The following is a 24,484-nucleotide window of genomic DNA, read 5'->3' as shown; positions in this document are numbered from 1 at the left end:
CCGTAACTGCAACAGTTTCTTCTCTGTATAGCACCGAGAAACCTGACTCAGTGAGTGATCACAGCATGGCTGAAACATCTACTCATGGTGATTCAACAGAAAGGATAGATTCAACAAGCACAGTACAGCCATCAGGAGCTCCCAGTTCAGAGGAAATGGCAGTGACTTCGGTCCTCCCTGATGTACATGAGAGCTCAGGTCATCAGACCCCTGATATGTTTAGTAAAGAGTCTGTCACAGCAATGGTCACAACCACTGCAGCTTCCTCTCTCTATAGCACTGAGAAACCAGAAAAAGCAATGACTACAATGTCACATGAGTTTGTTACATCAGTGAGTAAAGTCGCAGAGCACACAGAGGGGCTTTCAGGCTCAGAGAAGCCATCAGTTACTGATCATACAGAGACAAGCTCAGGCCTCACATCTATAGATGAAGAGAGCTCGGGTGAAGAGAGCTCGACTGCCACACTACTAAGCTCAGTCCCCTCCTCTACAGATAACGAGAGCTCAGGTGACCAGACAAGTGAGGTGTTCTCCACAAAGGCATCTGAAACAGATGCTCCATTCTTGATCAGTACAACAGAGCCACTGCAGACCTCCACAGTCCCACATTCAGACTCAGTTAGTGACTACATTACCTCAAAAACAATTGTTAATAGTGGGGTGACCAAAGACACAGAATTAACAAGCACAGAGCACCCTTCACAAAGTTCAGGGGAGGAGAGCTCAGGTGATCAGACTCCTGAGACGGTCACCTCAAGGCCAACTTTGACACTGGCTCCCAATTTGACCACCGAGGACCATTCCACAGTGTCACCATCAGAGCCTGATGTGGTGGTCCATTTGGTCACAACATTTGCCCCCAAACCAGACATGACAACAGAGGAATCTTTCCAACAAGCCAAGTCTGAGATCACATTAACTCATCGCCCTCAAACTGATCTCTCTTCTGAGGAAACTGCAATGGCCACAACAAGTCCCATGTTGCCTGAGGAAGAGTCAAGCCAGAGCTCAGAATCACCTTTACTCTCCACTGCTGCTCCAGAGACCGATGCTGTACAGTCCACATCAGATGAACAAGTTAAAGTTTCTCATCAGGAAGCCACAACAGAGGTGGCATCTAGTGGAACAGAAAGCAGCCCAGAACCAGCTGGAGAGGTCATAGTGTCATCCCCTCCCACCATTGAGACAACAGAGGTGGTGGTGGACGATGAAGTGGTGGACTATGACAACACCCCAGAGCCTGTGCAGGTTGAATCTTTACCTCCCACCATTGAAACAACCCCAAAACCAGAGGGAAAAGGCACTACCCCTGCAGAGAGGGCAGTGAGTGTGTCTGTAAGCTCAGAGAGCAGTTCGGAGAGCAGTTCGGAGGGTAGCTCAGAAGGAGTCACAACCATATCATTTGCCGTGACTCAGTCAGTATTAGCAGAAGCTGTCACGAGCGTGCCCTCTCACCCTACCACAGTCGACCAAATGTCCTCCTCTAGCTCAGGGGAAAAGATGACTGTAGCTATCACAGAGAAGCCAGAGAGTGACAAAATAGAAGAAACCACCCTAGAAAACTCAGCTGCAGTCACAAGTTCGTCCTCTCTCACGATCTTCGGTGCTGAAACAGAGTCATCTAATTCTGAGAACAGTTCTGGAGAGAAAATGGTTTCTGAGAAGACTGACAATATGGAGGAATCCACCCCATCATCCGATGGGATCCAGACTGGTATCGTGCCAGATGTCACCAGTTCACCATCTATCCAGTCCCCAGACGCAGGAGCGGAGTCTGTTCATGTTCAAAGCTCCCTGGACAAACAGGAAGCAGTTGGTGAAATAGAGGAAGTTGTCACTCCTGCCACAGAAACGCCAACGTGGGAAAAAACAGAGTACACAACTGAGAGACAGACAGAATCAATCTCAGCAATCCATAGCACTCCTTCTGCTCTATCTAAGGAGGATGAATCAGTGGACTTTGGGAATGAGTCAGGAGTTGAAAATGAACCCCCGGTCAAAGGAGTGGAGACTACCCCATCAGCTGAGACTGAACTGGATTTGGGGCACACAATTCTCGGCGAGACAGTTGAAATTGCAGGTGTGTAGTACTCAGAAAACCTTAAGGCAATTCATTATCTTTTAGATATATGTGAGAATATCAATTAATGTGTTCTTTGATGGATTTGATTTTCATTGAAACCACAGGCATTCACTCCTGCGCTGAAAACATTTGTTTGAATGGGGGATCTTGCCACAGAAGCGGAAGTGTCCACTCATGTAGCTGTACCCCTGGCTATAGTGGAGATCGCTGTGAAATAGGTATGCAATAATGCCCCCCCCCTCCCTCCCTCCTACTCCTCCCAGTCACCTAGTTTCTTGTAGCTGTTTGTTTTGTCTTGTTTAAATTATGTACAGTACCAGTCAAAAGTTTGGACACACCTTGCCAAGAGTGTGCAAAGCTGTCATCAAAGCAAAAGGTGGCTACTTTGAAAAATCTAAAATCTAAACCATATTCTGGTTTGTTTAACACTTTTTTGTTTACTACATAATTCCATATGTGTTCCTTCATAGTTTTGATGTCTTCAATATTAATCTACAATGTAGAAAGTAATAAAAATAAAGAAAAACCATTGAATGAGAAGGTGTGTCCAAACTTTTGACCGGTACTGTAATTCATCTTCTAACAACATCATTAACATGATCCTTTTTCTTTTCTTTCTCATTTGTCCTGTTAATTGTCTTGCCCAGACATTGATGAGTGCCAGTCAAACCCCTGTCGTAATGGAGGTACCTGCGTCGACAGCCTATATTCCTTTACCTGTGTGTGCCTCCCAAGCTACACTGGGCTGTATTGTGAAGAGGGTAAGTTTGTTTACATCACCATCTTCATGATGTCAGTTAATAACAACTTTGTTTCTACACGCTTTCCTCCTCATCAGAACTATCAGATGAATCAAAACAGTTTTGTTTTAATTTGTTCCAGACAATCAATGTTCTCACCGATCCAAAATGAGCCCTAGTAGATTTCCATATTTACCTTGTAAGACAACATTTGTCATTGTAAAATAAACAGTGTGTCAGTATTCTTTGCAAACATGTGTGGGAAATGCTCCAGCAATGGTTTCTATTTCACAAAGTACATCACGTCACATGTAGTTGGCATTATTGAGAGACAGTCATCGATCTGCCGATAGTATGTTTGGTCTATCTTAATACTCTTTGATCAGTTATCTGAGCCCTTTGGAAATACTATGATTCATTTAAACATTGGATGATGCAAATGTGGTTACCTCCCACCTCACGGTAGAGTACCTTCTCATAACCAAAGCTTCCACTCACAGACAGTTTTAGTCATAAATGTCTTTGTTTCACATCAGTCATCCACCTTTTACGGTCCTTAGTGTAGCCCAGAGGTAGTCAGTCTATTACAATTTGGTTAGTGTTACTAAACACATAGCCTTGGGCAACAATCCCTACCAGTCTGAGACAGACTGCAGGTTGTCACAGTTTTCCATATGTCTGCAAATACAATGGTAAGGAAAGCACAGACATTTTTTTTATGATACCACCAGCTGAGGTGTTATGAGATCATTCCAGTGCAGATGTGTTAACCTTCAAGTCCACTCATGATGAGTTCAACAATGATCCAAACATTCGCCGGCCTTTAGCAGTGAATGTGAAATGGCTTGGTAGACGTTTACTGTATTCCTTTAAACAAAACCTCAAGACATTCATTGACATTGATGGGTGTAATGACTAAGGATGATATCATCCTATCATCCTTATTCTTGTACACCCTCCCTGCACCCTGCTTTGGTCCCTGGGGTGTTAACCCAGGGCATCATCCCCCTTTGGCCAGTCTGTCCCGGGACAACACCCCAAATGTTGTTGCCATCACTCATCAGTGAGTCAGGGCCAGGTCCTGTGCACTTCGACCCAGCTGCTTTCTCAGGGTCTCTTGCCAGAAAGAGAAAACAGTAAGGAAGGACACAAACAGAGAAAAAAGGCAAAGATGTCCGCCCCTGTTTAGTCTTGTTTAGGCTTCACAGCTGGAGTGAGGTTTAAAAGTGTATGAACACACACACACACACACACACACACACACACACACACACACACACGCACACAGACACACACATCTCTGCCTCATGAAGTTACTGAAACTGAATGACTATTTTACACCTTATAGCCAGATAGTTCCTTACCTTGAAAGTAATCTATGGGCCAGGAGGAACTGTAATCCATGGTTCAGAGTTGTGAATCAATCGGAGTGATTGGGAAACAAATAAACAGTTCAATGTTTGTGGCCAAATCACCCAAATTAATTCTCTGTGTTGGTTGGAAGTTCCTTTAAGGAGATTTGGCCACAAATGTTGAACTCCCCCCCCATTGTTTTATTGTATAGAGTTGGAAAATAGTGAACTATCCCTTTAAAATCTCCATGCCTGAGGTGATTGATAGCTGAAGTGTGTGTAATGCGACTTCTTAGACTATTTTGTGTAGAATTTTCCTGGCTCAGTTCCAACAGATCCTAGACTGAATGAAGTAACAACCCTTGGGGTTTGACCTACATTAACCTGCAGGAATACCTGGCTGATGCTCAATTGCATGTTAGAACTTTCAAATGACTCAACTCACAATACAATACAATTCAGTGTTCTAGAATACATATTGTGGTTGTAATTGACTCATGATGAGAAGACACTTGACCAAAATACCCGCAGCCCTTAAGGCAATGAGTGTGACGACAGTGCTGTTTACAGTGTCTTCCTCTTTGTTTTACACATGCGCACGCGCACGCGCGCACACGCACATGCACACGCACACACACACACACAGAAATACACACACACTCCTTACATCCTTGTAGCGCTACTGGGGGCAAGTGGCAGCCATCTCCTGGACCTACAAGGTCTGATTAGAGACCTCAGGTAGAGATAGAGATATCAGGAGACCCACAGGGCAAATGATTACCTTATTAAGACATGAAGTACCCCAGCTCTACATCCCCCTAATTACCTCCTTCAGCTGATTGGTGTGCAATAGACGATGACGTAGATTCTAGATAAGAACACAGAAAGAGCCAGGTTCCTACAGGTGTTGGACAGACAGATTAGTCTAGACATTCTTAGGGCACAGCTATTTTGTCTTGACTGTGGGATGGATATGGATATCTAACACTTTCTACAAATGTAGCTAATGTGATCAATGGATAAAAGTGATTGTTTTCTACCAAGGACATGTGTACAAATGTGACCAATTAAACGTATGCCCAATGTGAATGTAAATGTTCTTGTCTATGGATTTCCAGCCTCTTTCAGACAGTATTGTCTGTTACAGTGCATGCCATTGATTTGCAATTGCCCTTGTATCTGATCCATCCATGCTCTCTCTCTCTCTCTCTTTCTCTCTCTCTCTCTCTCTCTCTCTCTCTCTCTCTCTCTACTCAGACAAAGAGATGTGCGACTACGGCTGGCACAAGTTCCAGGGCCACTGCTACAAGTACATGCCCCAGCGCAGGAGCTGGGACACGGCAGAGAGAGAGTGTCGGCTGCAGGGTGCTCACCTCACCAGCGTCATCTCCCATGAGGAGCAGCAGTTTGTCAACCGTGAGTGTGCCATTGGCTGCCATGCACAAGCATGACGCACGAGCCACTAGCCCCATGTGTGACATTAAGTACAAACAATCAACAGTTTACACTGATTGACAGGCAGACCCTCTTTCTTTAATGCCTGTGACAGTCGTGAGTGGCAGTGGAGCAGTGTGGAATCAGTGTGGTGTCATAGATTTGAGCTGGTTGGCGGTGTCAGTGGAGCAGTGTGGAATCAGTGTGGTGTCATAGATTTGAGCTGGTTGGCGGCGTCAGTGGAGTAGACGACAAACGTCTCGGCACGGAGACAGAGAACGCAGGCAGTTGGAACAGGAAGAGTGATGCATGTGTAGAAAAATGTCCCTCTCTCTCTCTCTCGGTCTCTGTGAAGGGACTGAGAGGGCCTAATAAGGCAGTTGTAGAATCAACTCATTGACCCGTTGTGTGTTGTTTCATTTCTGTCCTGGCAGGTCTTGGGCAGGACTACCAGTGGATCGGTCTGAACGATAAGATGTACGAGAACGACTTCCGCTGGACCGACGGCAGGCCTATGGTAACTACCAGGGTTTTTTCTCACACTTCTTGTCTGAACAAAAAATGTGGAATGCTGATACGGTGACGGAATGAGGCAGATGACAAACTGAGTCATCGTGGGAGATATGTCATTTCCTGCATGACTGAATGAGGGTCACTCATTGAGGTCACTCGCTTTCTCATGACGTACCCTACTTTCTCCTCTACGCCCTGCTAGGACGTCTTCTTTTGTCATGGCTTCACCATGGCTACATGGCTTCAGTTGTCATGGCTTCACCAGTAGACACCATGGCTTCAGTTGTCTTTTTTAGCAGAGTTGATTTGGAATCATACTCTTGTGATGAGGTACAATAGCTTTTAAAAAAATAAAAAAATAAAAAAATTGTTTTTAGGGCATTTCTGCTTTATTGGGATAGAGACAGTAGAGATTGATAGGAAGGATGGGAGAGAGAGGAGGGATGACATGCAAGATAGGTCGAGGGTCGGAATCGAACCAGGAACCTTGCGATTACGCGGTAAGCGCATTAGTGTGCTACGCCACGAAGCGCCCCAGAGGAGCGGTAGCTTTGCCTGAGGCGTGCAAACTCGCCCCTTGAGGATGTCTCAGGTTTGAATCTCCCCCGTCACATTTTCCGCTTCACAGTGAACTGCGAGTGTGTCTCATATTTTCTTTTTAGTGTAACTGAGTGTATGAGAGTGAGGAAAAGAGAGACACAAGTAGCACAAGTACCAAAGTGGATGTGTGTGTGACACAAGAGTGTGTGTGTACTACTATGTCTTAATATACAACGAGTCCCCTTCACTGGGCAGTACAGTGGCAATTACTAACCTGAGGCTACGTTGTAGAGATTGACTCTTCACTTCAAAGATAACACTCTACCTTCCCTACCACCAGGGAGAGAGGGGGGTTTAGAGAGGGCCTGGGGGGCAGCTGAGAGATAGGGGGTGAATGTGTGAGTAAGAGGCTGTAGAACGGAGGCAAGGGGGGGGGGGGGGGGGGGCTGACAGGCGCAGACAGGTACAATCTCCTCCCCCCCATCTCCACAGGATGCCCACCAGGCAGCCAGAAAGCCACCCGGGGGAAGGGCCACCAACTAACCAGACGCACAGATGGACAGCACCTGTGTCAGGCTGCAGAGAGAATGAGTGTGTGTGTGTGTCTGTGGGGGAGGGGGGGGGGGGGGGGGGGGTTAGAGGCACAATACAAGTAGGGGGCCTGGGTGGGTGGTCACCAATACTACTACATATCTGGAAGTCATCTTGAAGTCATCTTACTTGGTATTAGAATGGAATGCAACAGGCAGGGATTAATAGTAGGTGCAGTAGGTAACACAGGAATTAAGAGTGTGTGCATGTGTGTGTGTGTGTGTGTGTGTGTGTGTGTGTGTGTGTGTGTGTGCGCGAATGTGCATGTGTCAGAAGGGGTGATTTTGGTTTTGATGATGGAGGGCTGTTTGATTATTTGTGGGAGGATGCGGGGCTGTTGTTGGGTTACCAGTTTGTTAGCTGAGAGTCAGCTGAGCAGGAAGCCGGGGTTGTGTTTGCTAACCGTAATAACAGGGTGCCAGCAGGGCCTCAGGGGATGACTGAGGGGGAGAGGGGGGTCACAGCTTTGAAGAGTCTGAACCCAAAACCTCGCTGAAAGACTGCAGACCTGATCAATGCAAGGCTACATTCCACGCAGCTCTGCAGCTGTGTGTGTGTGTGTGTGTCTGTGTGTGTGTGTGTGTCTGTGTGTGTGTGTGTCTGTTTCTGTGTGTGTGTGTATCTGTGTGTGTGTGTGTGTATGTGTGTGTGTGTGTGTACCCAGCAATTGCAGTGTGATGAAGTAGATGGCCAGGCATGTATTGCATGCACATTGTATGTGATGTAATGACATAGCACTTCTACACGTCATTCATTACATGTGTAGTTTGGTGATGATGATGATGATTGGTTTGACAACCGTCCCTCACGCACATCCCCTTTCTCATTGTTTTATATGACGATTTCCCACGCTGCACATACTCACGCTGTGCGAAAATCACAACACGAAACTGTAGCAGTGTAAATGTTTATCTGGTGCCGGAGTCGCAGGCTTGGTTTTATTAACGATTTAGCCCTAAAATTCTGTTTCTTTGGAGCAAGGCGCCACAGAGGGTCCCAGTGAAAGCTGGACGAACAGTGATGTCATACTGTGGCTCGGCAGTAGGTCGGGAGCTCTGACTGGTAGCAGGGTGGATGGGGTGACTAAGGACAGAGGGGCGTGGAGGGATGGAGGGATGGAGGGGAGGAATAGAGAGAAGGAAAGAGAGAGCACTGGGTGAGATGACAGAGGGAGGATAGGGGGAGTGTTTTCTTTGTGTTTGTAGAGACATTGCTGCACCATTGCTATGGTGAGAGATGTCTTGAAAAGTCTGCGTTGATGTGAATTGGAACTAGGGATATAGCGCCCTCCTGTGGATAATCAAAGTGTCATTCACAGCTGTCATATTTGGGGTGATGAATAAAATCAATAAGCAAATGACATACTTGTGATTAAATTGTATTTCCATTGTTCTCATCCTTTCACTTCAAATGTCTGAGACAAGGACTGAGACCACAGGTATCACAGGGGATTATTCATTTTTGAAAAGATCTTACTTCCCTGGACCTACAGTACCAGTCAAAAGTTTGGACACACCTTCTCATTCAATGGTTTTTCTTTATTTTTTATTATTTTCTACATTGTAGATTAATATTGAAGACATCAAAACTATGAAGGATCACATATGGAATTATGTAGTAAACAAAAAAGTGTTAAACAAACCAGAATATGGTTTATATTTTAGATTCTTCAAAGTAGCCACCTTTTGCTTTGATGACAGCTTTGCACACTCTTGGCAAGTTGTGTCCAAACTTTTGACTGGTACTGTATATATTTGGCTAGTTGTCTTTCTCACAGCAACACAACCTAGGAAGCAGACACAGTAGTGGTTAAACTACATTCACTGATTGGGTGGCCTTTGCCCCACAGATGGCCCGAGACTGCGATATCAGAGCCCAAATCAGCTCTACCAATTATACCCAGGAGATAACCAGGAAGCTGTTAGCTGCAGTGCTATGATAAAAATACTATGTGGTGTGTGTGTGTGTGTGTGTGTGTGTGTGTGTGTGTGTGTGTGTGTGTGTGTGTGTGTGTGTGTGTTCACATAAGACACAGTGTGGCAAATGGAAGCTGTCTTTTCAGTGATCCCACTCTGATCCTGATGATGATGATGGTGATGGTGATGATGATGATCATTAAGAGGATGATTATGATAGTGGTGATAATGATGATGATGATGATGACGAGATGTATTTCTATTTTCCCCTTTAGCAATATGAGAACTGGAGGCCCAACCAGCCTGACAGTTTCTTCTCGTCTGGTGAGGATTGTGTGGTAATGATTTGGCATGAGGACGGCCAGTGGAACGACGTCCCGTGCAACTACCACCTCACCTTCACATGCAAGAAAGGCACAGGTAAGACGATTGTAAATTGATGGAGAGAATTCCATCAAAGAATCAAGGAATAGCATAGAATACTTTGTTATCCAATAGGAACCTTTTCTTGCATCATACAGGCGTATTTGGACATACCAAGTGCTTGACAGGTAAAAAGCGGTGATGATGATGTTTCTCACACATGATTGCACGTTCGCACTCACCCACCCATCCACTCACTCACTCATTAATTAATTAATTAATTAATTAATTAATTAATTAATTCATCCATTCACTTATAAGTTTGCTGACTTGTTTGTTCATTCATCCATTCCGTTTTGCAAATGTAAGTGTAAATTCATCCATTCACTCCCTCACTCCCTCACTCATTTCCTTGCTCGCTCACTCACTCACTCACTCACTCACTGACGCACGCGCGCACAGGTACACACACACACACACACACACACACACACACACACACACACACACACACACACAATCACACACACACGATCAATTCATCAATTCATTCATTCATTCTATTCTTCTGTTTTGTCCCCAGTGGCCTGTAGTCAGCCCCCTCTGGTGGAGAACGCTCGTACCTTCGGCAGGAAGCAACAGCGGTATGAGATCAACGCGCTGGTGAGGTACCAGTGTAAGGACGGCTTCATCCAGAGGCACGTGCCCACCATCCGCTGCCGCGGAGACGGCCGATGGGACATTCCTATGATCTCCTGCTTGAGTCGTGAGTAGCCGCAGTAATTGTCCCTTTGGAACTCTGGTAATGTGGTCTGGGAAGACTCAGTGGATGACAGTTTGTGTCCACTTAAGCATTGTACTGTCAAATTGTCTTGTAATGTGAATTGTGAATGAATTGGGAACAGATTGAGGGTACATTGTAAGAGTCGGAATACGAGCGGATACACACAAGGGTCCAACCGCAGTTCTGACTAAATGGAATCTTAGTGTCCCAACTTCTCTAATTAACCCAATCTGTCTTTCTCCCTCAGCATCCAACTTCCAGAGGGCCTACACCAGGAGGCACCAGCACAACAGCCTGTACAGTATGAACACCTTCAAGCGGCGGTCCGATGAGGCAGCCCGCCTTCGTCACCACAAAGGAAGGAGACAGAGGAGGGAAAACAGGAGAAGACAGTGATCGCCATGGTAACGTGGCCCCAGAGCCTACATTACAGGACTTGCATGACTGTCACCCCTTGACAAACCTAGACAAAGAAAAAGAAAGGGAAAATATCTTTAAAAGAAAAAGGACAAAAAGAAGCGATCAACAAAGAAACCTAAAGGATACGTTTTGCAGTTTTCTTGCAGTTTTGAAGTGCCTTTTTGAAGACAAATTGTTTGAAAGAATGTTCTTATAAAGGGACACAGATCTTTTACTGACAAAATGGATTCCTTCAGCTGGCTACTGGAAAAGGAAAGAAAACCTCTCCAGTATTTGTTTGCAGAGGAAGTACTTTAAACCATTCATCCCCAGTTGCATACTATGTTTTTTTTATTTTTTTTTACACAGACCATTTTAGCACCATGAAAAGTGTTCAATCTCACATGGGGATAAAGAAACAAGCAAATATCAGCTTTTCTGAAATGATAGCGCTTATGTTATACAAAAGAATACATTTCATTAAGCAAGTCCTAACAATAAAATAAAAAAAAAAGTATTTTTTACAGCTCAATGATAATGTACCCTACATTGTCTGTACATTACATTTTAAAGGTGATTTTGTTTGAGTTTATCAGCATGCCAATAGAGGCAAAATCTTAATAGGTAATATTGTTGGAATATTGTATGCTCCTCTGCTGGGTAAGACCTTTCATATTATTAAGACAATGTTGTCGTGGTTTTATACAGTTTTTCATTCAAGACTGAGCTTTCACCTTCAACAGAGGAACGAATCAGGTGCTAGCTCTCTTGGATGACAGATTTTATATCACGAAAAAAAAGAAGCATGTTGAAAGATCATCCAATCAGAATTGTAATCGCTGGAGACCTTTCTTTGTCATGTGACAAAGAAAGCGAATGATCAGCCTGTTCTCACCAGTTGCAGCCTTCATTCTATCTCATCTGTGTCTCATCAAGATAAATGCAATATATATAGAGAAAGAATATATGATAAGTGGATAATGGGTTATTGTTTGTGCACATCCATTAAACACTTTTGTTTCAAATTGTATGACGCAAAACTAGAGAGAAGATATCAAAAAAAGTATTGTTTGACTGAGGGCCAAATGTTTTTCTGAGTGTCTCTTTTTAAGGCCATATCCATTCAAGTAAAGCCATAGACATACATTATTTGGCCATTTTAAAAGAAACTACAGAAGGGAAAGGTTGTTTGTATGTTTTCTAGACCTTTTCACTCTTCCCTGGACTGCTTGCTTTGTTTACAAGAAATGTAAGGTTTTTAATGTTACAATACTATTTCAATGCTATTTTCTAAAGCTTTGCTCTGCCTCTGTTTGTTGTAACTCCAATTCCATGCTGGTTTTCTTAGGTCAATGTAAAACTACTATTGAGAGAATGTACTTCGTGAAACACTCCATAAAGACTTGAACGTATGCCTTTTAACCAGAGATGCAAATAATTTATTTTCAAGCTGCTCTTCATTTTTGTTTTTTCATGTTTTCATTTTCAAGGTGAAATAATCTGGAGATGCAGTCACTTGGCTCAGTTCCAGTCTCCATCCATACTATATGTACTGCAGGAGACAATGTCAACATCAGTTTGTGTCTATGTGATGAAGATAATCCTTTACTACACACTACAATATGCCTTTTAGCATGACATTTAGGGGTCAACAATGGACCAAATAGTACGGCTACTACAACCAGCTGAATTCACCTTCTCTTCGCAGTTTTACCAAAAACTTTTGTACAAATTTCATGTTGCAGAAGTGATGATGGTCATCATTTGTGTATTCCCCAACAGTTGTTCTTTTTGAAAAAAAAAAATGTTGTATGTTTGTCTTGTTTAAAGTGCACAAAATAACGTTTACGATTTATATTTATAGTATAACTTTTTATTTTACAATGTGAATGTCTGGGATGTTTGTGAAAGAATTGTTTAAAAATGTTTTTATCTGCTCTCCATCACCAAAGAAATACAAATAAAAGTTTTACATTTCATCCTGGCTCCATTTTGTTTCTATGGCAAAAGCACTTTTTAACATTTACTCTGTGTTTAGTCATGTTTCCAATCTTAACATGTGAAGCCATGATTCAGCAGTTTAGGAATTGTCTTTGACTGACTTTTTTCTATGAGTAGTGTAGCCCTATGACCACCAGATGGCACTGTTTAACATTAAACTAGTGATGAGGCATGGTATGGTATCCACGGCCTGGCGCTTTGTGCTCAGCTTGAAATGAAAAATGAAATGCCACGCCATGAAAGCAATGTATCTTGTTACAGATGATTATCTATGGTGTAAGTCCATGTTGCCAACTGAAATTGTTTAAGTATGAATGACAAATCACAAACTCCATATTACATAATTGTGCAGAGCACATTATTACAGATCCCTTTTAGATTATTTTTTATGCACAAATCATCTTTTTAGCACAGTCCTGTGTTGCTTTCCATACTATTAACACCCTATGGCCCTGAGAATTGTCTTTAACAGTTTTAACAGTTCTCCAATGGTTCACATGTCTTTATGGGGAGAAAAGCATAAGCATGTGAATCACTGGGAAGGGTATCATACTTACCCCACTGGCCCCTCCACAGACATATTGTACAGACTGACATTGGCACATATGCTTAAATGCGTGACATTGCAGAAACAGTGACCCCCATAAATAACCACTTCACTTTTTTGTGTGATCTTTTCAACAGCATGTGCTAAAGTTTTCCATTTGGCTCTGAACTGCCTGTTATGTCTGTATGTGGTGGAGCATAGAGAAAGACGGTCCCCTGGTCATCTCTGTGTCTGTCTCTGTCTCAGTCTAATGCAGCATGTCCTTTGTTCATTCATTACCCTGTCATTTCCTAAGATGTTTAACTTAATCTGTGACAAGCATGAAACATGGAGAACCAATTGCAACCAAAATATCTGACTTGCCGATTATCTGAGTGCTTCCATCTGCTTAGCTAATCTAGGGAGCCCGGGGATCGTGGAGAGAACAACTAGTGATGGCTGTGCAAAATTGATTTCACTTGCAACCAAAAAGCCGCTCAAGTTTAGCTTAGGAACAGGAACAGGTGTGAGATATATACAGTAAGTGTAAATGATATATAAGTGTAAGTGCTTTCATGGCAGACGGCGGGAAATGCCTTGTCTGAGCCTCTCTACCCTCGCCCATCTGAAGTACCGACCAATCAGAAGTCACAATTGAGGTCACCGGAATGAAGACGATGAAGATGACCAACTTTGGTTTTGCAACAAGAATTTCATTTTTCAGACTCACATCGTCTGCCGCCGTGCCAGCAAGTATATACAGAGGACGTAACAAGGTGGAATCTAGAAATGCACTAGATTTGGGTACAAGACTGCATATGGCTGTCATTAAGTCTACATTCTTCTTGGAAAATCTGTTTTCCATTTCTGAAATGGCCCTGTCAAGGATGTTGAGCAGGGATCTTTTCAGAGACTGACAGGGGGTGATGGTGGGATCATCAGAATCTGTATGACCCACAGTTGAGAGCACAACACTTTCACCAAGGTGTTTACTCAATGTTCTCCTTCTCTTTGGAGGATGTGAATCATCCCTACCAGGTGCCTGAGAAAGCTTTGTCCAGCAATCACCTTTACCGATGTCTTTTAAGGACTCCAGTGATGCACCAACAACCTCACAAGCAGTGCACATATCCACAGACTGAGACTGTAGAATTGCATTCGCTGGTTTCAAGACACCAAGTCATCTAAAAGAAATGAACTTTATTTATCCCTAGGGGAAATTCAGGTTCCAAGTAGCTTAAAGACATAGAGACATCACACATAACATACACATACAACATACAACATACAACATAAGCAGGATTGTAAACAGGGAGTCTATATGAATACTATAGACAGATAAGAATAAAGATACTGAGAAAAGAATAAAGATACTGAGAAAAGAATAAAGATACTGAGGGTAAAGGGGCAGTGCTTGTGGAGGTACAGGGTGCTTGTGGAGGGTACAGGGGCAGTGCTTGTGGAGGGTACAGGGGCAGTGCTTGTGGAGGGTAAAGGGGCAGTGAAAAGCCTATTTATACTATCCCTAGCCTGCCACGTGCACTGTGCAGGGTATCTTTGAGAAGTCTTGGAGGCTTTTACTTGACCTCCTCAAGTGAAATGTCAGTGGGCACTTGGGCTAGTCAAAGAACACCCAAACATTAACATCTGTCTTGGGCTTCCTCCCACTAGCACATACCATCTGACCCCATTCACATCACCTTATTATTGAGCCTGTATGGAGCAGGGATAGGCCTACATCTCCTTTTATTCTACTTGGTAGGCCAGGGATACTGTACATGAAATACCAGAAAAGGAGGTAAACATATCTTTATATCTAAAATAATGTTCTATATGTCAACAAAACCTCCTCCAACTCTATGTTGTTTTTGTTGTTGGTGTGGTATCATATCTATTTCATTGTTGCACTGTTTCAAATTAACAGTTTAAAGGACTAGTTTTAAACAATACTTTCAATCAAAGACTTCATGGTACTCTAATTGAAGCAGGAGTTCATGCCAGAGAGACTGCCCTTCATTTGACAAATTAACGCTCCTGCCAACAATTTATCCAGGGAAACCTCAGAATTAAAAGAAACAAAATCCATGCATGTTGGTCTGAGTCCAGTGAAAACAGAAATGTATATTGTAGCTGTATTTAAGAGTCTCAAATGAAGGGGAAAAAGTCACAGTTTTGAATGTTTATTTTAACAAGACTTTATTTTCAGTTTGGTCTTTTGTTCAAAAAGGTACATGGCATTAGGATACAAAAAATACCTCCACCAAGTGTTCTGTGTATTCAAAAGTAACAAAAAAGTAAAAACCCAATTTTATTTGTCTAACTGCAGTTAGTAAACCAGGGTTTAACCTTATAGCCGTACGGTGCTGTACCTAAGTCAAACCCAGATGTAGGAAAAAGAGAACAAGGGCTAAATGCAACACAAAAAGTAAAGCAAGATGACCACAGTCATTTTCATCATTCCTTTTATTGGCCAATACTGGCTCCAATAGCCTAGTGGTTGTGGCTTTAGTCAGCTAAGACCTTAGTTGGCAACCCCCTGAACACCCAGAAATGTGCGAATGTTTAGTATTCGAGCACTCAGAGAACACTGTGAAAGTAATAGAATTCATGAGTTTACTGCTGTATTTTCTAGTCTCTTGATTACCACTAGTTAATACCTTTGGTCCATGAAGATATTGTTATCATGCCAAATACTTCACAGTATGCTAGCTATTCCAAATATCAGTTGGTACTTAAAAATGGCAGCATGCCTTTAGACATGACCTGCTTTCTCTTCGAGTCTGGAGTCATTCTACCTTAGCTAAGAGGAAGGCTATGTCAGACCCCGCGTTTAATTGAATTCCAGATGAAGTTGGAAATGTACTTTTTCCCTTGTATGTTCCAATGTGCAGTTGTCAAAGATGCTCGCAAACCACTCAGGGACTTATGGGGGGCTTAAAGGTATAACCCAACGTGGTCATCTGGCTTAAGGCACTGTCTTATAGCGCTGTTGCACACTAGCGACCGGGTCTTGATCGAGGACCACTGGAAGTACAATGTTAGCCCTGTATGTTTTCAGCTCGTAACTTCAGCAATGCTGTGCAATCGACCACTGCGTCTGCGGTAGTTTGTCAAAGTTGATCCTTGTTTGGCTTCCTTACAGCTGCTACTGCTGTTCATGACCGATATTTCCTCTCGGTTCGCAAGGTTTTACTCCAACAATGATGCAATCGTGTGCACTTGGCTGTAAAGATGGAAAGCTGTGGGCATTGTGTTTTGAACGCTGCACTGCAGATTTGCACTCTCTGACATAATGCATACTGTATCATAAACTGTACTAAACATTTCAATATGAGAATTTCATCCAACATACACTGTACATTGAAGAAAGATTGGGTGAGGGGAATGTTGGGGGGGTACACACTGTATAAACGCAGCATCTCTCAGAAGAGACACACAATAAAACACTTTTGAAAAGAAGAATGACATTATGAAAAGAAAAAAACAAACACATTGTTAAAAGGATGAATACGGTATATTCATTAAAACAATTGTTTTTTTTTAAGGCTTTTGATTATCTACTAATCTCAACTATTCATGAAGGATGGGTGACAGTCAGGGACACCTACATTCATTGTATGCCTTAAACACAAATGTAAAAGATTTGATCACAGTTTGTAAAGTTGAAAAGCACTCTGCAGGATTGTTAGTAAGAGGGTAGGAAGGCCTTAGGTGCTACAGTAAGAAGAAAAAGATACATATAAGTAACACTTGTAAGGTGTATTTCAAAGAACAGGGGCTCCTAGTCAGTATGCTAACTTTTCTAAACATTCTAAAACTCTGAACCATTAAGTCTGGGGTGGCATTTTTCATTTAACAGCCCTCTGCAATTCATAGTTATCCGTGTTGATACCATTTTAGCCATTTCATATAAGCTGCAATGTACAGTTTATACAATGAACAGGTTTATGGGTGATGGGTTTTTGTCACAGATCATATGATTTCTCTTATTTTTCAACTTCAAATGTATTCTGTTACCCACTGGACAGGAAAATAACGGCTCTTAATAATCTCTCACTTTCACGCACATATCTGTGGAGGACAAACCAAACCTTGTTGTCTCTGTCACAATTGCTAGTAATGTAGTGCTGTGTTGTGTTTTGACCAACAGTATGTATAACATAAATGGACAGTTATTGAAAATGATTAATAATTTCAAAATATATGATATTTTTATCATTGCAGTATGAAAATGAGCTTTTACAGTATTTATTTTTTGTAAGAATAAAAAAAAAAAAAAAAAAAGGTTATCACAGTTTTGGTAATGTAATGAGCTCATGCTAGTTAATGCGAGTTAAGTCCCAACATGTGTCTTTCCTTTATTGCTGTTGATGTTGATGGGTTTGTTGTTGTTGTTGTTGTTGTTGTTGTTGTCGTTGTTTCTCTTTGGTGGTTGTTGTGTAGGTTTGACGCTCTGGGCTTATCAAGCCAAGGGCTTCCCCCCACTACTGCTGGGCCTTGAAGCAGTAGACACCGTAGAGCTTCTGCTTCTTGTCGGGGAAACCCACAAAGCGCACGGCTGCCTCATTAGGGCTACAGTTCTTGCGGGGTTTGGAGATAGGGTAGCGGACACTACCGTCAGCCAGCCAGCCGGAGTCGCAGCGATCATACCCTTGCAACTTCCAGGCGGCGTACATGTGGCCCACCTTGGCGATCTCGGCGCCGTCGTCACGGCATGCCCGCGCGGCCTCGTCAAAGGTCAGTTTGTCAGGCTGCACCAGCCAATAGAAGTGGCCTAGAGTAAGAAGATGTCAAGCTGGTTTAGATATGATGTGCAGACATCTGAAATTTGTTGTGCAGACATTGTGCAGACATTCCTAAAATAATGAGAAGAATAACTGCACATCTTTATATTTAATTGTCCTAGTCATACACAGTACATGTACATGTACATTGATCTACATTAATGAACTTAGCCAGCAAGGGCAAAATATTACTTGAATGACTTGAACTTAGACTTGAATGTCTAAATATCACACTAAGCCTCTGCCAGCTGAAAAACAACTACTGTGCATAAACACAAAACACAAACCCTTGAATCCGGCGGTGAAACAGAAGACATCGTAGAAGCTCTTGGACTTGTCAGGTTGCCCGTAGGTCCTGACGCCCGGCCCAGCGTTGGTGCCACCACAAGGCCCACGGGGGATGTTGATGGGGTACTGCACAGAGCCGTCATTCAGCCAGCCGGCGTTGCACCAGTCCAGACCTTCCCTCCAGCCCTCGTAGAGCTGGTCGAAGTTGGCCACCGTGGAAGCCTGGTCCAGACAGGCCTTCTTGGCGTCCGGGAAGTTGAGGTTGTAGCGGCCCATACGTGGGAAGTAAGGGAACACCACCCCTGGGAATGATTAAAGGAGATCAGAGTTAATGTCACAGTGTCCTTGAGCCCTGAGACTGAAGGGCTGCTCCACTCAGGAAATAACTATTGGAAGAGAACCTGCTCCGTGTTGACAAGTTTGGAAAGATAGCATGCTATTTTTATGCCATGAATTGTTTTCTAATGCATCCTTACATGAGAGCACAGGTAATGTAACTCAGTATGGATATAAACACACAATCATATTCTACAATGTCAATTACAAAGTCCATACAGAAAAATGTAACTGTAAAAAACAAAGTGCATACAGTCAAATCAAATCGTGAAAAGAAAAGCATAAACAAAGTACAATTTAACCGTAAAAACAGGCACAGATGTACAAATGACACAATACACAATAATGGATCTCAAAAACACACTGTTGACAGTCCTTTCTTCCCTTTAAATTCAGTTAAAAAATATGTAACTGTGCAAATGGTTTATGTTTTATAATTATTATTCTGATTTATAGTTCCAGCCATCCGGTAGGATGCAGAACATGTGTGGTCTCTCGGTCTAGACCATTCTACTCATAAGGGAATAGGCTTGCTGAAATATGGTCTCACGTAGCCACATGCGGTCCAAGTCTCGTTTTCACTCAGCGATTGTGAAAGGAAGCCTGAAGATCGAGGTCCTGATATATGACCTGCTAGTTTGTGTTAGTGAGCGTAAGCCTATTAATCTCTTCCTTCCAGCAGCTAGGCTACTTGTCAGTGTTAAAAGAGCCATCGTCTCCAGAGGGGGCCAGACTTTGCTAACTAGGCAAATTTCGTGGCTGTCTCAGCAGGGAATGAGGAATCTCACGCAAGCTAGGTGTGAACTCTTCTCCCTGTTCTAGACAAGCTAGTCATGTTGTAATTACTTGGCTGCAACAACTGAAGGTATTATATTATATGGTCCCTAATGATTAACTGTGTTCGCAAAATGGAATATCAGGTGTTGGATACGCAATTCATTTGGGGGTTGAATCATGTTACTTAACAGCTGTGTTCCCAAAAAGATGGGGGGAAAAAAAGGATCACTGTTCTGCAATGGTAGTTCCCTGACACAACATTTTTCAGCTGTCCACACCTCTATTGTTCTCCGGTGTTTTTATGAGTGATCCGACCTCCACCCAAACTAATCCTCCAAACACAAGAACATCCTGAGGGAAAGGTGGCCAAGATCTGGTGCTAAAGAACATTGACGTAGGGCTAATGCATTAGGAAAGCACAGAACAGATATTTGGACTTTTATAGCGTTTGAAATGTCAACTCTTTCCCTTATTTCATTATTTTGACTGAAAGAACCTGATATTTGATTGCTTGAATGGCAAGTCCATGGTTGGTAGTCAACAATGTAAAATGCCCACTGTAACAAAGGTTTAGCCCAGTCATTAAGCATCCATAGCAAGCCTCTGATGAAGGTACAGTTAAAAAAAACCTAACCCTAACCCTAACCCTAACCCTAACCCTAACCCTGTACAAACGACAGTACACAATGTACTGTCAGATGTGCAGCCTTAATCATGAGAACATTTTGACTTTTACATTGAGAGAAAATCACAACCAGCATCGAGGCTAGTTGTGCCAGGTTGTTTTAATTATGGCTAAAGATCTAGCTTCTCTCTGTCTTTTCCCTTTTGTAACCCCGGAGCCAAATCTGGTAGGGCGGGCTTGGCCCAGACGTTGGAACTATGGACCGTGTAATAGCACTGGCTGCATTTCAGGCTGACTCAGTTTTACAAAGATTATGTAAAACTGCAAGGAAATCAGTATTGTTGTATTTGTGCCACATCAAAAAAAGGAAGAACAGGACTTCTTTCATGAATATGCAAATAGAATGAGTAAGTAGGTGTTTGGGTAATTGTAGAGATGGATTTGATCAGATGGGAAATGTGTTTTAGTTTACTGCAGTGTAACGCCATTCCAATTTCATCAGGATGGAATCGTAAACAATGAGTAAATTAACAAAAGCTGTCTGCTCTTTTGTCTATTGTCTTCCTATGAAAAAAAGGTGATGAAAGTAAGGAAACCAAAAGACCGTGAGAACTTTTTCTTAGGTCTGTGCCAAAACAACGATATCTGCCAGGGCATTGGTAATAGAATAATAGAATAATACATACAGGGCAATAAGGGGGCAATAATAGAATAACAAATGCAAAATCCATACAAAATAATACAGTCAATGATGAGTATGATATGGGACTATGTGATGAGATAAGATGATGATGATGATGATGATGATGATGTCCATCGCTGAGCTGATGATCGGGATGACCGTGATAGTATAAAAAGAGAGGATTTACCATTGCTGAGGCCAACACTACCTTCCAGACCCAAGACAACATCCTGAATGACGTCATCCATGCCGTCGATGACCTCACACCGGAACCTGCCGATGTCGTCCAGGGAGACGTCGGTGATGACCAGTGAGGCGTCGTCCTCGTCGGCCTCCAGCAGCCGGATACGGCCATTGAAGCCGCCGTAGCTCTTCTTGTGGAAGCCCATGGACACCAGCACGTCTTCCTCCAGAGACTCGTCGGCGGAGAGCTTGGACCACTTGATCCTCATGCCCGTGCTGCCGAAGGACATGCCGGACTCGCGGTGAAGCCGGCAGGGAAGGGTTACATTTCCGCCGAGGCTGGCTAACACCCGGGGGTCCCGGCCAGTCTCTGAGAATGACAGGGGGAGAAGGACGGTAGAAGTTAGGCGGTTAGTGGGGCATCAGGATAATACGTTTGCAGTAAACTATGGGTGCCAGTTTGGATGTGCCTGGACTGGTTACAGTAAGAAGACATCCAAATGTACTAGAATTGAGATTGATTGAGGCTTTGTGGCTCAGCCTGTATGGTTGGCAAGCATAAATACAGCAAAGTACACAATTATCTCAGAAAAATGCCCCTATCAACGTTGTCTATAAAATGCTTTATACTCTACCATTTCCCCATAATGACCCGTGGCTTGGGCATGAACAATCGTAACGATTGTTGTGACTGTTCGTGTGAAAGTACTGTGAGATCCTCTATTTGTTGCAGACCAAGTCTCCCATTGTGGCATGGCAATGCCCCCAGACCAGCTAGTTATGTAATGCAATCTTGTCATGTTCCTGGCATCAGTGGTGAGGTGAGAGGAAGGAGGCAGTCTCAATGCTGAGGTGGTTGGAGGTAGTGTGCCAGTGTATCATCATTTATTACCATCTTTATCATAATCGTACATATCTTTCTAGATACAGCATAGAGTACACTCACACACACACACACACACACTCACACACACACACACACACTCACACACACACACACACACACTCACACACACACACACACACTCACACGCACACACGCACACACACACACACACCCTTCTCTCTCTACAGGGGTGAGTGCACTCCTATCATCAAAATGGCCCTGCAGCCCTGATTAGATTCAGGCTTTGCTTACTAGCCAGTCTTCCTGTCTCTGGAGCAAATCATCTACAGCTGGATTTCACCAAACCGTACCGTTCAGTGCTATAGATAACATCGTCAGCCCTGGCAGTTATCAAACGCTAGGTTATTTCGCATTAACCCCCAGAGATTAAATGTTTATCTTTCATCTGCCCCAGTTGACTTGTGTGAAACACGAGTTGGGCGTCCCTCCAAGGCAGGGAAACAAAGTGTTCTATTCAGGGGTGACAATACGCCTACATACTTATATATATATTTCTCTCTCTCTCTCTCTCTCTCTCTCTTTCTCTCTCTCTCTCTCTCTCTCTCTCTCTCTCTATATATATATATATATATATATGCTTACATTATGGGCCTTAGTCATTCTTTCCATCTCTCCCTCCCTCCCCCTATCCCTTGTTCCTACCCAGGCCACCCTTCAGTTCATAGGGGTAGGTCCTATTAATCACTCCACATGTGGTTCCCACAATCTCCCTGACCTCCCGGGCCTGTTAGGACTTGATGAGGCTCATTTGTTTTGGGGGACACCACCCAACGTTCTCCTGCACAGCTTAGCCCAGATGGATGTATTTGACCCTTGACCCTTCTCACTGCTGGTTCTGGTGCTGGCGATGCCCCATCCAATAGACCTGTGAGTAGGGTCATGTGATCTACAGCCCCCTGGGTTAGACAGACAGTGCAGCCGCTGGTGATCATCAATAATTCAATAATTCAATCATTCAATCATTCAATCATTCAATCGATTTTTAGAACTCTATTTATGTCTATTTATGTTTATCTACAGTACCAGTCAAAAGTTTGGACACACCTTCTCATTCAATGGTTTTTCTTTATTTGTATTATTTTCTACATTGTAGATTAATATTGAAGACATCAAAACTATAAAGGAACACATATGGAATTATGTAGTACACAAAAAAGTATTAAACAAACCAGAATATGGTTTATATTTTAGATTCTTCAAAGTAGCCACCTTTTGCTTTGATGACAGCTTTGCACACTCTTGGCAAGGTGTGTCCAAACTTTTGACTGGTACTGTATGTATTTGGATTGACTGTAAAAACTGCCTCACAGGGAAAAATAATCTCTACATATCAGCAACTTTCATCTTCCCCTTAGATTGGTTGTGAACTGCATCAGAGCTCATCAGCTATAATTCAATGACATGTTCAAATATAGCTCAGAGGCATAGAATTGGTCTATATGTTCTCATAATGTAATACAGATGTGAACTAAGTGTGCATTTAGGAATATGTGTGCTGGGAATATGTGTGAAATGTAGCAGATTTTGAGAATCACCTCTTGTTTTGAGCAGACCATGCCTGAAGAAGCCATGAGTGCTTTTGTAATACAGTGGAAAGGCTTTTGTAACAAACATGTGGAAAGTCCCCATTCAGAGGCATAGATCAAATATGTCAGTACTGTAGGGTCCCCAGAGTCATCCTAGCAGTATTCAATATTCTGAAGAACAGAACATCCTCCACCCTCCATCCCTTCTCTCACTCTGTCTGTCTTTCTCTCTCTCTGGATCTATTTAATTTACGCCTATCTGGCCCTAAATCTGCCTCTCCCTATTTCTCTCTCCCCCCCTCTCTCTCTCATTCTCTCTCTCTGAAGCTCTGTTCTGCATCTGTCTGGCGGACCCTCACTCGGAGAGCAATATAACCACAGGCTCCTCGAGCCACACCAAAGCCATGACCGGAAAACTATTCCCCTGCCCTTCCACTGGCAAAACCTTTCCCACATGTGCTATTATTCATCACTTCCACTCACTCCATGTTCACTACCTTCCGCTCTAATCATCCCCCCCCCCCCCCCCCCCCCCCCGACTTTCCCCTCCACTTAGATGTTTCTCACCCCTCCCCCTCCCCCTACCTCCCCTTACCTCCCCGAACCCCTCACACCAGCCCCTACTCCATGTCCCCCCATTCTCCCACAGAGCAAACACATAACGTGGCCTCTACACATTATCGGAAGCAAGTTATACTGCTGAGTGGTTTAATGAACAGAAACCCCTGACGCCCCCATCACTCCTCCTTGCCAACCCGGACACCTCACCTCCATCTGGTTCAGGGCGACCAGACGCGCACCGCAAACACTTTCACAAGGCCTCACAATATTACTAATTAAAACAATGGGGCGTCAAAGAAGCTTTTCATAAAAAAGTTCAGCGTTGAACAGAGTGCTGGACGAGATCCTCCTCTATCACTCGCCTGTGACTCACGCCTTCTCTGTCTGCCTCATAAATTCTACACTTGGGAGGCCTGTCGACTGAGGTTTGATTGGAAACTGAAAGCGCAGAATGACACTATCGCTCATCAAAAGAGCCCGGGCTCGCTAAATCGAGGACGACGTCAGCTCAGCTCCACACCCGCCCACCAGATGTGACACTATTCAGGGATTTATGCCTCCTAAACGTTTC

The 24,484-nt window shown here is 43.3% G+C and overlaps 2 protein-coding genes across 2 annotated transcripts; one reads left to right on the top strand and one right to left on the bottom strand.

The window, feature by feature from the left end:
* Window positions 1-308: 308 nt before the first annotated feature.
* vcana (versican a) lies at window positions 309-12,653 on the top strand (the record flags this gene model as incomplete). The annotated part of the gene is made up of 9 exons (XM_083673990.1): window positions 309-2,082; window positions 2,190-2,303; window positions 2,733-2,846; window positions 5,435-5,593; window positions 6,046-6,128; window positions 9,447-9,591; window positions 9,693-9,722; window positions 10,118-10,300; window positions 10,566-12,653. 9 exons carry the CDS (start codon window positions 309-311, stop codon window positions 10,712-10,714), a joined length of 2,751 nt encoding a protein of 916 aa, XP_083530116.1. The 3' UTR covers window positions 10,715-12,653.
* Window positions 12,654-15,421: 2,768 nt separating this feature from the next.
* hapln1a (hyaluronan and proteoglycan link protein 1a) lies at window positions 15,422-21,281 on the bottom strand. Its single transcript, XM_083673883.1, has 3 exons — window positions 20,924-21,281; window positions 18,316-18,618; window positions 15,422-18,018 (listed from the first exon to the last, which is right to left on the bottom strand). Exons 1-3 carry the CDS (start codon window positions 21,207-21,209, stop codon window positions 17,729-17,731), a joined length of 879 nt encoding a protein of 292 aa, XP_083530009.1. The 5' UTR covers window positions 21,210-21,281; the 3' UTR covers window positions 15,422-17,728.
* Window positions 21,282-24,484: the final 3,203 nt, after the last annotated feature.

This window comes from Argentina silus (genome assembly GCF_951799395.1).
Source record: "Argentina silus genome assembly, chromosome: 7".
NCBI lineage: Eukaryota > Metazoa > Chordata > Actinopteri > Argentiniformes > Argentinidae > Argentina > Argentina silus.
Note: the sequence above shows the minus strand (reverse complement) of the source record. Positions and strands in the feature narration are given on the sequence as shown.